The sequence below is a fragment of the Manis pentadactyla genome, chromosome 5 (assembly GCF_030020395.1).
Source record: "Manis pentadactyla isolate mManPen7 chromosome 5, mManPen7.hap1, whole genome shotgun sequence".
Lineage (NCBI taxonomy): Eukaryota > Metazoa > Chordata > Mammalia > Pholidota > Manidae > Manis > Manis pentadactyla.
The window spans coordinates 96,475,617-96,489,375 of record NC_080023.1 but is presented as its reverse complement, the minus strand read 5'-3'; the positions used below and the strand labels follow the sequence as shown (position 1 = coordinate 96,489,375).

Sequence of the window (13,759 nt, the reverse complement as noted above, 5' to 3'; positions counted from 1 at the left end):
GTTGATCCACAGAGGGCCACACTCCCTCTCATTTAGCATTTGAATAGTCTGCCCCTCTTATTGAAGTACTTCCTTTGCCTTCCCTTCAACTCTTTGCCTGGATGCCTCCTCTTCCCTCGAGAATCATGTTCCCTTTTTTCTGTGTTGTTCCAGGTGTTTGAAGTATCTGCCTTCCCACTCACCCAGATACTCCTATGAATGCACTCATATCAAACGTGGCCTCTTCTGAGAGCCTTTCCTGACTCTGCTAGGAACACTCAGAGAATACTACAGTTATCTTTGTTGTAACATTACTCCTGTCATGCCAATATCCTGATTGTTGTCTGTCTCTCACACTAGACTAAGTTCCTTGACAGCAGAAACCATCTTATTTAACTTTGTGATGCCCAAAGCTAGCAGTGTCTGGCACATGGTAGGTGAATGAGAGTTAAATAAGCAACTCATCATTCTGCTGAATGGCTATCCATTCATGAAATGAAATGAAAAACTAGGCATAGAGTTGTTTTAACAGCTTTCCCTATTTCTGCTCCCTACCAGAATTAATTGAAAGATGAAATTAAGATAAAATTGAGATAAAAGAGTCTTTTGGAAGGAAGTGATAAAGGAACATATTGCAGAATATGGAAAATTAGTTATATTTTTCTAATTTATAAATATCTGAATGACATTTGATCTGTGAACTATAGTCTCTTATACCCTGCTTCATCTCTTCAAATTATCACTTTCTACTGCACTACTGGCTGATTTTGTACTCTTTAACCATCCTGGACCTTAGAGTCTGTATGGTACTATTAGGATTCATAGTTTATCCTTGTATTTTTTATTTATAAGGGTACTTTAAATATATAATTGGATTAAAATAATATTGGATTAGACATTCTTAGACAAAGGAGAATTCAAATAGTACTGCTACTCCCAGCATCCAGTTGATACAAATTAATATTTAAAAAGATTATAAGACTTTTCACATATTTTAATGCCAAGCTGAAAGGCCCACTGACTTTTGTTTTTTAAGTTGGCAGGAAAGTGAGAATGATGGTTATTGATTTTAACAGATCTAGCATCAACTCTAGGTTTACTATTGTTCATATGGAATTTTCTTCAAAGTAGCCAGATGGTGACCAAAAAAGAAAAAAGCACTAAATTTCAAAATTAGTTTATTTTTTTACCCAATGTGATTATACCATTTAGAATATATTATTTGAAAAACTTATTTTTAAGCTAACTTTACATTACGTAGTATGTAAAGTTAATATGTATTGATGCATTGTGGAAAGTTGTTCATCAAACACCTGTACCACGTATTATAAAGTTGGTTTTGTAAAGCTGCTTCAACGTTGCATGCATCTCTTTATAGAAGCATTGATCAATGGATAGTCCTTAACCCATGGATTCTTACAGTTAGAAGGACCCTCTGAGGTCACCTAATACTTCTTTTCCAACTTAGGTATTATCTTTTATAGAATCCTTGCAGATGATCATCTAGCCTATCTTGCTTTTTGATTCTTTTCTTTTTTAGAATTTTCTTTTTTTGCAATGAATTGAAATCAGCCCTCTTGTAATGTTATCCATTAGTCCTAACTGTATAGTTTAGACTAAAACACAGATTAGCTGGTCCATCCACCATTCATGAAGTTATGAAAGCCACAAATCTCAGTCATTCTTGAATTTTTACTTTTCCTCTCCCACTATGTCCCCTCAGTAACTTAGTCCTATCAGTTCTCAATCCAAAGTATGCACATGATCAGCCACTTACTTCCATTTTTACTGCCACTAGATGGTAGTCCAAGCCACCATCATCTTTGACCCAGCCCTCTGTAATAACCTTCTAAGAAAACTCTGTGTTTCATTCTCATCTCCTTAAAATCTACTTTCTGTATCAGTGGGCTCCCCATTGGAGCACATACACCCTCAGACAACACAAAATGATTCATTAAGATACAAGAAGAAATACCAGAAATTCTGTTTATATTTATTTTTATCTCATCCTTTTTAATTTCTATTTTATCTATGCCTTATAATGATCATGATTTAGTATGTGTGTTATTTATAAATAAATAAATGTAATGCATGTGTATTATTTATAAATAAATACATACATATTTGGGGAACTTGCTTAAATATTGAAAACTACATTCCAGATATGTTCTGAATAGCTGAGTGGGATTATTACTTCTCAAAATTTACACACTGCCTGTATACAATGTAAGATCTTATGAGCATTTTAGCTTTCAGTTTTCTCTTTTGCTTTTTATTAAATTCATAGTCTGATACACCCAACTTCCCAGGTCTATGTATACAGACTAATGTAACTAACATGTAAATAACTGATTTTCTTTAACTATCATGTAATGCCTTCCATTTATTCCAATTAGATTTTCCTACATTTTTTAAAAGTTTTTTGAAACCATCTTCCTTACAGAAAAAATTCAAGTACAGCATAAGTACAACACAAATAACCTTTTTTCCTGAACCATTTGAGAGTTAATTGCCAACTTGATACCCTATCATCTCTAATAGATTACTATATGTTTCCTACAAAGATACCCTTCTACATTAGCCACAAAACAACTATCGAAATCAGGAAATTAACATCATTATTCCCATTTAATCCTTAGACTCTATTTTAGACTTGCCAGTTCTCCAAGTATGTTCTTTATCATAACTACTCCAATTCACAATCACATATTGCACTTATTTGTCATGTCTCCTTCGTGTCTTTCAAACTGGAAAAGTTTCTCGTTCCTTTTTTGAGTTACAAAACCTTGACACTTCTGAAGATTTTAAGCCAGTTATTTTGTATAAAGTCCTTTAATTTGGGTTTGTCTGTTCTTTACTCAGTGTTAAATTTCAGGGTATGCATTTTAGGCTGGAACACCACAGAAACAATGCTGTGCTCCTTTCACTGCATCCTCTCTGGTGGCACAAAATGTTGATTTATTCCAATTACTGATGATGTTAACTTTGATCACTTGATTGATATGGTGCGTATCAGGTGCTTTCACTGTATACTCTTTTAAATATGTGTTTTATGGTGTTGGTATTCCATTCCATATCAAACTTTTATTATTTAGTTATTTACTTATGTAATATAGAGTCAGAGTTTCCTATTTTATTCAGTGGATATAATTTGTTACTGTCACTATGTATTTTGATGCTCATATTGTCCCAGTGAGAGCCCCTTCATTCAGGCTTCTGCATCTTTTTTGACCATTCCTTTCAATCTTTGAGACCTTCCATAACTTTGTACCTAAATTTAATATCTTTGTTTCAACATTTCAGGTCATTTGGATTATTTTGTTGGTTATGTCCCTTATAGTATTAACTGTTCCTTCCACACAATCAGCATTTCTTCTATTTCTTTATTCAAGTCATGGATAATATGACCAATGAGTTGACGCCAAAGAAAGGACTCTGTTGTGCTGCTCCAGAAACTGCCTTGAAGATCAGAAGTCCTCAGCCAATGAATCAATTAATATTAATTAATATGCTATCTTGTAGTATATTTTGAAGATTCATATGATTGTCCTTCAAGCCAGTTGCTGCTGCCTAGTAAAAATCACTATCAAGCCAAAAACTCTACCAAGCTTTTCCCCTAGACTCCAGCCTTCTCCTTCCTGAAAGAAAATAATTTGTTAGCATTCAGAGCTGTTTTCCATGACAAGACAGCTCTGCCTTCATCCCTATCTGATCCCAGGCTTCTGAAGACTCTTACCTTCAAGTCACCCCATTGCAAGCAGGACATTCTGTCACAGTCCACCTAGTGATATCAAAGCTGTGGGGGACTGGGGGAAAACAAAACAAAAGCTTAGTACTTGGCATACATTATACACTCCATAATATTGCTTAGCTAAGCATATGAATACTGAAGATTAATTCAAATAAATTAACCCAAACTTCCAAGGAGTCTAGCCATTTGATTAGCTGTGAGTGTACCTGTAAGTCCCCAAAGTTAGAAGTCTGGATTCGTCAAGAGTGTGGAATCGCAAGACTTACAGCCATAAAACTTGGACAAGCCACTAAATTACTGAGTTTCAGTGTCTTTTGCTGTTGTTAGTGGAACTGATAAATGGAATGTCCCTGCCTGCTCCACAGAGTTGTGGAAGCCACAGAAGATCATGTTAATGACAATTTTCTGTATACTACCTGGCATTAAAGTGTGAGACTATTGTTTTGTCATGAATATACAGTGCTATCATACAAATAATTTTCCATTATTTTATAAGGAAAAAACTGTGGGCAGTTTTCCAAAGCCCAGCATTTCCTAAGCTATTTACTTAATATTGATCCTTTTTAAAAAAGAAAATGAGACTACCTTGGCAAGAATTTTCCTAATTTGTTCTTTTTGAAATGCTTACAAATCATCTACTTAAAAAATTACTCTCAGATTTTTCTGGGATCAGCATAAACTTCACTTTTGGGTTTACAAATCCTTCCTATCTTTAATGAATTTGCTTCTCAAGACTGAAGGCATCTTTCCCTTATTCCATGATTTTTCAAAAAGTACTGACATTAACTCCTAAAGAGAATAGAGTACATCAGGCTTAGCCCTTGTCGAGGTGGGGCAGGTTTGGGGAGGTTAAAGGGCATCTCTATATCTCTATTCTCCCATCTATAAAGTTAACATTAAGAATCCTACTTTTCACTGTATTAGTGAGGACTAAATGCATTAATGTATGTGAAAGAAGGCCTATAAAATACAAAACTTCATACAGATGCAATAGTAATGTGATTCAGAACTCTGGGATAATAATAGTAAAAGCTATCATTTATTTAATGTACTGTCCTTAAGAGACTCTCAGCTCTCTCTCGATGCTACAGCAGCCTAATATGTATTATTATCCCTATTTTACAGATGAGGAAGGTGAGAATCCGAGGGATTAGGATGGCACAAAGTCACACACCAATTTGGTCCCAGAGGCTTAAACTCATTTAAGTAGGAGCTTCCTTGAAAATCTCTCTTTTGTTATAAGCTGCTGCCAAAACTTTCTACTGTTGGTTCTAAATTTTCCAATATGAAAACCATCCTACTCTATGGGGAAAACAGAAATCACACAGTTGAGGAATAGCTCTTGTTTATCTGCTAACACTATACCATCTTCTGAAAGCACCAGACCTCTTCTTTCCCATCCTTCTGTGTGGACATTTCCTGTATTTCACATTGTTCAAAAGCCTCAATTCCTTTTGCCTTTAGTGTTAGGGGTGAAAATGCTCAGTTTAATTAAAAAGACTTGAATTGGTCAGTCGTTCAATGGATTGAATAGATACTCTGGCCAAGTACATTTTCTACATAAGAAAATTATTTAATTAGTGACCTATGTCCAAGAATCCTTCCCCGAATTCCTACCCATACAGATATCTCCTTTCTTAAATTTCCTGTCTACATCGACAGTGGTTTCACAAGTGAATATTTTGGATCCTGAACCTGATAAAAAATTATTAAGGATCGTAACCAACACTTTCTGAATTTGTGTTAAATAATGCTTACAAAATCCTTATTTTTTTGAGCATTTATTATATTTTAATGACCACAACTGTGATAATTGTGAAGCTTTGACAGCTAAGTGATCAGCAAAGTAAACAGGGCCCATATGTATTATGCTTTGCATTAGCAACCAGATGTCCCTACATACAACTCCTACAAAACCATCAGTGTATTACTGCAATTGACACTTTGAAAGAACTCACAGCTGCATTAAAATATCATCTGAAGACTTAAAAATAGACTCAACTATTATCATGGTGAGCATTTAATAATGTGTATAGTTGATGAATCACTAAGTTGTTCATCTGAAACCAATATTGTAAATAAAGTATATAATGTAATATTATATGTAAACTATATTCCAACAAAAAATGATTTAAAAGAGCTAATATTAAAAAACACTATTCCTGTTGGTTATATTTAGGGAAATGAAAAAACATAGTCAAATTAATATTAGTATATTATAATTTAAAACATTAATAATTAAAAATAATTAAAAATTCAAGAAATAATCTTTGTAAAAAATAAATAGATAAAATCCTGCATTAAAAAAAATAATAAAATAATAAAATTGTTTGAACTATTCATTCAAGGTATGTATGGCATGCTGACCTTTCAGGTGAAATAAGTTTGAAAAAAAAAATCTTTTTGATCTCCTTAGTATTCTTTGTAATTTGATTCCATGAGTATTTTCACATTTACCATAAAACTTTCTGCAACCATCATTTTCTCAGAATTTCTATATTGTCTATTTAAAAAGTCTTTTTGAACTTACATAGTAACTATAGAAATCAATCACTTTCAAAATGTCATAAATTAATAGGCACTTCTTGACCTAACTGAAAATTCATATACTTATGTGAATAATAACCATTATCTGGAAAAATGGCCTTTGGCAAAATGTCCTTGGGAAAAGAACAATGCCAGAAATTAACATTCACTTAATTTTAATGTATAAAAAAGGTTTCCATGTTTTCTTAGACTGTATGTTAAGTGAATGTAAGTCTTTTAAAAGGAGACACTGTGAGAAATGTGAAAAAACTCATTTCCTGATATTTTAGGGAAAATGTAATTCTTCGTTAGTATGAGCTAAAACATTTACTCTAAAATGGTTTTTCAGCAGCAATGTATTGTGAGTCTGAAACATTCTCTTTCACTTTATAGAGATCTAACAGGTCAGAGAGTAATTATAAAATATTTTTTAACAGGCAGATTTTCATATAATTTTTACATATATTTTCAGTACTTCAGAACTAACTTGAAATAGATGACCTCAGGAATGATTTAGGAGCTAATGTGAGGTCCCTACACTAAAAACAACAATAATAGTAATAATACTCTGAGATGTATATGCTTTATTTCCCTTATCATGTTGGCTGTATCAAACAATTAAAAGATTAAAGTTTACTCAAATTAATTGTTAGAACTCTAAAACATTATTTAATTTGAGAATCATTGTTTTGTGTAGACTGCACTGATAGAATTTTTCTCTTTTGTCAAGGTATCAGATACACACCGGACTTCAACATTCTATCATAAGACCTACCCAACCTAATTGCTTACCTCTGGACAATGCAACCCTACCTCAGAAGCTGAAGGAAGTTGGATATTCAACTCATATGGTTGGGAAGTGGCACTTGGGTTTCTACAGAAAAGAATGCATGCCCACCAAGAGAGGATTTGACACCTTTTTTGGTTCCCTGTTGGGAAGTGGTGACTACTATACGCACTACAAATGTGACAGTCCTGGGATGTGTGGCTATGACTTGTATGAAAATGACAGTGCTGCCTGGGACTCTGACAGTGGCATATACTCCACACAGATGTACACTCAGAGAGTGCAGCAAATCTTAGCTTCCCATGACCCCAGGAAGCCTTTATTTCTATATATTGCCTACCAAGCTGTCCACTCCCCACTGCAGGCCCCTGGCAGGTATTTTGAAAACTACAGATCCATTATCAACATAAACAGGCGGAGGTATGCTGCCATGCTTTCCTGCTTAGACGAAGCCATTGACAATGTGACCCTGGCTCTAAAGACATACGGTTTCTATAACAACAGCATTATCATATACTCTTCTGATAATGGCGGCCAACCCACTGCAGGGGGAAGTAACTGGCCTCTCAGAGGTAGCAAAGGAACATACTGGGAAGGGGGGATCCGGGCCGTGGGCTTTGTGCATAGCCCACTTCTGAAAAACAAGGGGACGGTGTGCAAGGAGCTTGTGCACATCACGGACTGGTACCCAACTCTGATTTCCCTGGCTGAAGGGCAGATTGATGAGGACCTTCACCTGGATGGTTATGACATCTGGGAGACCATAAGTGAAGGCCTTCGTTCGCCCCGTGTGGATATTTTGCACAACATTGACCCCATTTATACCAAGGCGAAAAACGGCTCGTGGGCAGCAGGCTACGGGATCTGGAACACGGCCATCCAGTCGGCCATCAGGGTGCAGCACTGGAAGTTGCTCACTGGAAACCCCGGCTACAGTGACTGGGTTCCTCCTCAGGCCTTCAGCAACCTGGGGCCCAACCGGTGGCACAACGAGCGGATTACCTTGTCGACTGGCAAAAGCGTGTGGCTGTTCAACATCACCGCCGACCCGTACGAGAGAGTGGACCTATCCACCAGGTACCCCGGCATCGTGAAGCGGCTCCTGCGGAGGCTGTCGCAGTTCAACAAAACCGCCGTGCCCGTCAGGTACCCGCCCAAGGACCCCAGAAGTAACCCTCGGCTCAATGGGGGTGTCTGGGGGCCATGGTATAAGGAGGAAATCAGGAAAAAGAAGCCAAGCAAAATTAAGGCTGAGAAGAAAAAGAAGAAAAGTAAGGGGAAGAAGAAACAGCAGAAAGCAGGTTCCTTTCCGAAGTGTGGTTCAGCTCTTACTCGTGGATGAGGACAATTGTTTTCCCATCTGGTTAAGCTTAAACCAGCTCTGTCTTTCACCTGTTTTCTGGGTAGGCCATCAAGTCTGGCTCTGTACTGTCACTGCCATAAGCATCAGACTAGTTTTCACGTTGTGCCCCTCCTGAGACTCGTGCCCGCTGCGGCAGCGAGGAGAGCTGCTCCGCTCGGGGCCACAGGTGCTCTTCTGTGAGGCACCCCCTGCGCGGAGGATGGAGACGTGCTTCTTTTGCTCCTCGATTAACCGTGGTTAGTAACGAGTTCAGCTGTTGTGTTTCGGTCAAGTGTCCGAACACTATGCTTTAAATTATAGCAGGGAACTATAACCTGCAATCGATGGACATGCTAATTACATGCATAGCATGATTATAAACTCCCTTTGATGAAGGATAGTCAAAGGTCACGTCACCTCAAAGGCCTTGAAAAATATTTTTTTCTCAGTGAATTTTTGTATCTCTATCATATGACACTTGGGTTTTTAAATTAATTCTATTTCACGTATCATTTCCTTTCCTGTGAAAATAAGCTGTTTTTCTCACATGTGAACAGCTTGCACCTCATTTTATCGTGCTTGAGGGAATGGCTAATAAGAATGTTTGAGCACATTGCCAAAACATGAATGTAACTATTTTCTAAACACTTTAATAGAATGACATTTCACAATAATGTAATTTATTTTTACATAAAAAATATTATTTTGTTTTCTTAAAAGTTATACAAATGACTTTTAATTATTTTATTTTTATTTCCTATATACCATTAGAATTGTATTTCATATCTTCAAGGTTATCAAGCACTGTAATACTATAAATTACTGTAATACTATGTGAATTCATAGAATGTAAAAAGAAAATTATTCAGAAAAAAATGATAATCAACCTTGTTCAGCCATTATTTTGAATGTAATAAGATGAATATATTTCTTATAAATTACTTGGAAATTCAGTGTTTGTACAGGGTTGAGAGACAACTTTATTGTTTCTATTACACTTTATTTATGTATCTTAATTATTAAAATGACTTATTTTATGGCACTTTCAAACTGGGTGTGGCTTTTCTGATCTAACTTCAAGATAAAATTATTCTGTTCATCTGAACAAGAAAAAGTTTATACAAATAGGCAAATAAGGGTAGGATCTGCTAACAACTGTAGTAAATAATATGGATTTTGCAATAATAGAAGTTGCCACTCAGCTATTACATGGGGAAAAATGTTTTCTTGTTAATAAATGACATTTATAATGAAGCTACTCATAAACAAAATGGATACAGTGGGTAGACACAGAGAAATAAAGATATGAATACTACCTGGAACAGTGAAGTTTATCACTAGATTGATGTCTTTTCTTTTAGCCCTGGAATCATCTTTAGGGTGTCTTCTCCTAATACAGAGGCTTCTAACCTCATAGTTTACACTTGAAAAATCGCAGAGAGCTAGAACTGTGATGTATGAAGTTACAACTGTGAAAAAAAATGTGCATGCTAGTATGGCAGCATGCTATTAAACACATTTATATCAGAATTCAAAGGACTGCCTCTCACAGTTTATTAAAATCTCTTAAAGAATCTATACACTGTTACTGAAATTACTAAAATGGATAAAATGATAAAATATTAATTTTAATATTTCACTTCTAGAATACATATTTCCATTTCATTGTGTGAAATAAAGGACTATTCCCTGAATTTGGGTTTTGTGGACTGTATTTTTAAATTGTTCTTAAAAATTAAAGGCATGTTGTCAGTGTTTTCTTTTCCTTTCTTAGTGGCACATAAAATAATGATATGACTTACAGTAGATAGTATCTTATAATTCAAAAATAGAGTTATTGCATTAAAAAAGAGTTCTGAGGGAAAGTAAGTTTGGAAAATACTGAATTAAACTAAGTAAAGGGGTCACTTTAATGCAGACTTTCTTAGTTTTTAAAATCCTAGTTTGCCTTGTAAGTCTCTGATAGAGGAAATTTTTATACAGTACTTTCTAATTTATTTCACCATAAAACCCTTGACTGTAGCACATTGCATAAGCAAATGTGGAACAGACTTTGAAAATTGCTAGTATAAACACAGAACCTTCTGGAAGTCCCTAGCAAAACAAAAAAAGGAATGAAGGGGCTAATTAGGATTATGAAAATAAACTCATATTTGAACCCAGTATGTATTATGTAATATGATGTGACAAGTTTAAATTCTCTATAAATGGCCGTAACTTTCTCAGTGCCCAGAGTTTTCTATCTGGAAATGTTTTCATGGTTATCGCTCTTTTTAAAAGACTGCCTGCTACCTGCACATGATGCCTGTGTAGGCTGTGATTTAAGGGAAGTCTATGTCTTGCCCTTAAGAAAATAAATCTAATATAATAGTCATATATAAATAATGAATACAAATGTTTCCAAAATGCTAGCAGCAAATCACTAGGTATTTCAAGATGTCTGGGAAGGAGAATATTATGCACTTGACTTGTATGCCCTAATCATTAAATATTTTAATGGGCATTTATTCTCAGGTGTCATTTCCTAAATTGTGATTCTTAGGGTGCATTTCTAGAGATGTTCTCTTTAAGACCTCAGAGCCTTGTATTAGGATAACAAAGTAAACTCCTGAATTGAAAAATAAGTATCCCACTAGCTTTGTCAGGAAATAATTTGTGGATATGGCTATGTGTCTTGGATGAGAAAGGATATAAAACTTGTGTTCAAATAAAAAACAAACCAAGAAAATGTTGTGGTGCCTTTCAGTGAAATACATCCACCCCACATCTGTCTAGCTAAGCGACTCATTTCATCTGTATTTACATATCGTTCCCTCCCTTTTGGAAAAATTGAGTGAATGTTAGTTTTATTGACCAGGCCTCTTCAAAAAAATTTAACAATAGAGGAGAAACTGTTGAATATTCCAAACATTGATATTCCAAGAAACATTGAAATTCCGAAGTACATGAAACTGACATTAGGATTAGTTTCTGAAGCATTTTATGCATGGGATTCTTGAGCATACAGATTGTGAGTTTGTGAATAATGATAAGAACAGGTATTGGCAGGAATAAGCTGGCTAGCCAGAAGCAGCACACAAAATCCTTAAATTAAAAAGCTAATAACTTCATTGTTTCTTCTTAAGGAAAATTACTTATTAAAATTAATTCATTCAACAAATATTTATTAAATCCTACTATCTGTCAAGCAGTTCCAGGTGCTTGGGATATATCAATGAACAAAATGGATAAAAAGTCTTGCCCTTGTGCAAGTTATGTTGTAGACAAGTTAGGTAGACAAGAAATAATAACATAATTACATACTGTATAAAGTAACATGAAAAAGAAAGAGTAGATTAGGATAAGGGGAGGACTCATCTAACACCAAGTTTATCCATCCATTCATTCAACATTTGTTAAGGGCTACATGTCATGATAAATGCTGGCGTATGGTGACAAGTAACATAGGACAGGGTGGCTGACTTCAGGTAGTATACTTTCTTCTGGAAACAGCCATCAATTAAATAACCAAATACCCTCCTCTCCCCTACCCTTCTTCCCTGCTTTATCATTCTCCATAGCACTTATTGCCCTTTAATATATTTCATATTTTACTTATGTATTTTCTTTATTCTTCCTCCTTCAACTAGATTATGAGCTTCTTAAGAAAAGAGATGTATGTCTGCCCTGTTTACATCTGTATCACCAGTATATAAAACAATGCCTGGCTCATAGCACCAAATATACATTTTAGAATGAATAAATAAAATTATCACATATATCCTTTGTTTTGCTTGGTTTCTGTTTTCCATTTCTTGTATAGAGATTTAACTGTTGAAAATAGAGCTAACCATCCTTAATGCCTTTCCTCACAGTAATAGCAATGATGTGAAATGCACGTATTTCTAGCACTGTTAAAAAAAAACCTCTAATAATGTATAGTTATAAGAACAAAGCACTACAGCAAAACCCAAGCAAAAAATCACACCAAGGTGAGAACAGATTGCATCTATAGAATCTAACAGGGTAGAACACAATTATTCCAACATTACTTTGAATATTATAGGATACATTCAATTAAATGGGAATTTCCAGAAAGGAAAGATGGGGGCTTAAACTGTGAATAATTTTTTGTAGCAAGTTGTGAAGGGAAAAAATGAATGTGAAATAAATCTGTATCTTCATAGAATTATGAAGCCACATGGAATACAGCTCACATCCTTGGGTCTCTTAATTCAAAGCTCTCCAATTTGGCAGAGCAGAAATTCTGCTTCTTTAAAGATATATTTTTCTTAAACACTTTATTGGTTGCAGCATCTCTATAAAGTCTATTGATTTATTGATTAGGTATGACATTAAACACAGGACACCAAAATGTTGTCCTTGGGAGTTAGGCAGACAAGCATATGTACCTAACTTTCCATTTCATATCTACAATTTGAAATTTCCTTCCTCTCAAATTTGCTAAATTGTATAATCCTCCAGGTCAACTGGCTTAAGCAATTCTGCATAAAATCAATCTCAACAACTGAAAAGGAGCAAGAAAATTACATATATCATTAGAAACGACTACATATTCTCGCTTTGCAGAAATTCTTTAGCTGATAATTGTAAGTGGTGAGCATTTTTTTCCTCACAAATCAAAAGTAAAATAAAAATCTTTCAGAATAAAAATCCAAATTTTCACTATGACTTATATTAACATCTCTAGAAACAATAAGAATCAGTGTTCTTTCAGCTCTGAGCATTGTGAATGACTGGTGAACACTTTAAAGTGAACTAAATCCTACACAACTATGAGAGAAATTTTTATAACCAAGGTTAAGAAAAAAAAAACGATTTTACTTAGTATCTGAAACTATGTTTTTCTCATGTAATCCCCACCAGAACTTCTGGAGGCTCATTTTCAACAAAAAATGAGAGCAGGACTCATCAGTCATGGAGACTCATTCTGTCTCTAATACATGTCCTAGTAGCATTTCTCTATTTTTGGCTTGTCCTGCTTGGCATAATCAATCTCCTCTAGCACCTAGGAGGTAAGGAATTATAAGCATGTAACAACTGCATTAATTTCCGCTACACATCGAGACGTTAGAGCGACAAAATGTAGGAGTTCAAAGAATGTCACCCAAAGACATACCACGTTGGCGTACTGATTATTTTGAGTGAGTTAAAGACACTTTAAAAACGGCATGTGCAGGAAGGGTGCTCCGACCTTCCCTTCTCTTCCGGAAAGCAGAAGATAAGACTCCCATGTGAAAGGGGTCTCTCTGTATCAGGAGGCAGGGAAGACATTCTTATCACCTGACAAGGGGAGTTGAGGCCGAGAGAAATCTGTACAAAGAACTTTGTTAAACTAACCCTCATCTCAGTCACTTTTCCACAGAGAGCTGCC

At 35.3% G+C, this 13,759-nt stretch overlaps 1 protein-coding gene across 2 annotated transcripts in view; it reads left to right on the top strand.

Moving 5' to 3' along the window:
* The window catches only part of ARSJ (arylsulfatase family member J), a 62,263-nt gene extending 52,828 nt beyond the window's left edge, over window positions 1-9,435 (top strand). For both annotated transcript variants that reach the window (XM_036920795.2, XM_036920796.2), the window contains one exon: window positions 6,987-9,435. In XM_036920795.2, coding sequence (XP_036776690.2) covers window positions 6,987-8,385 — 1,399 coding nt within the window. In that variant the 3' untranslated portion in view covers window positions 8,386-9,435. The remainder of the gene's footprint in view (window positions 1-6,986) is intronic.
* Window positions 9,436-13,759: the final 4,324 nt, after the last annotated feature.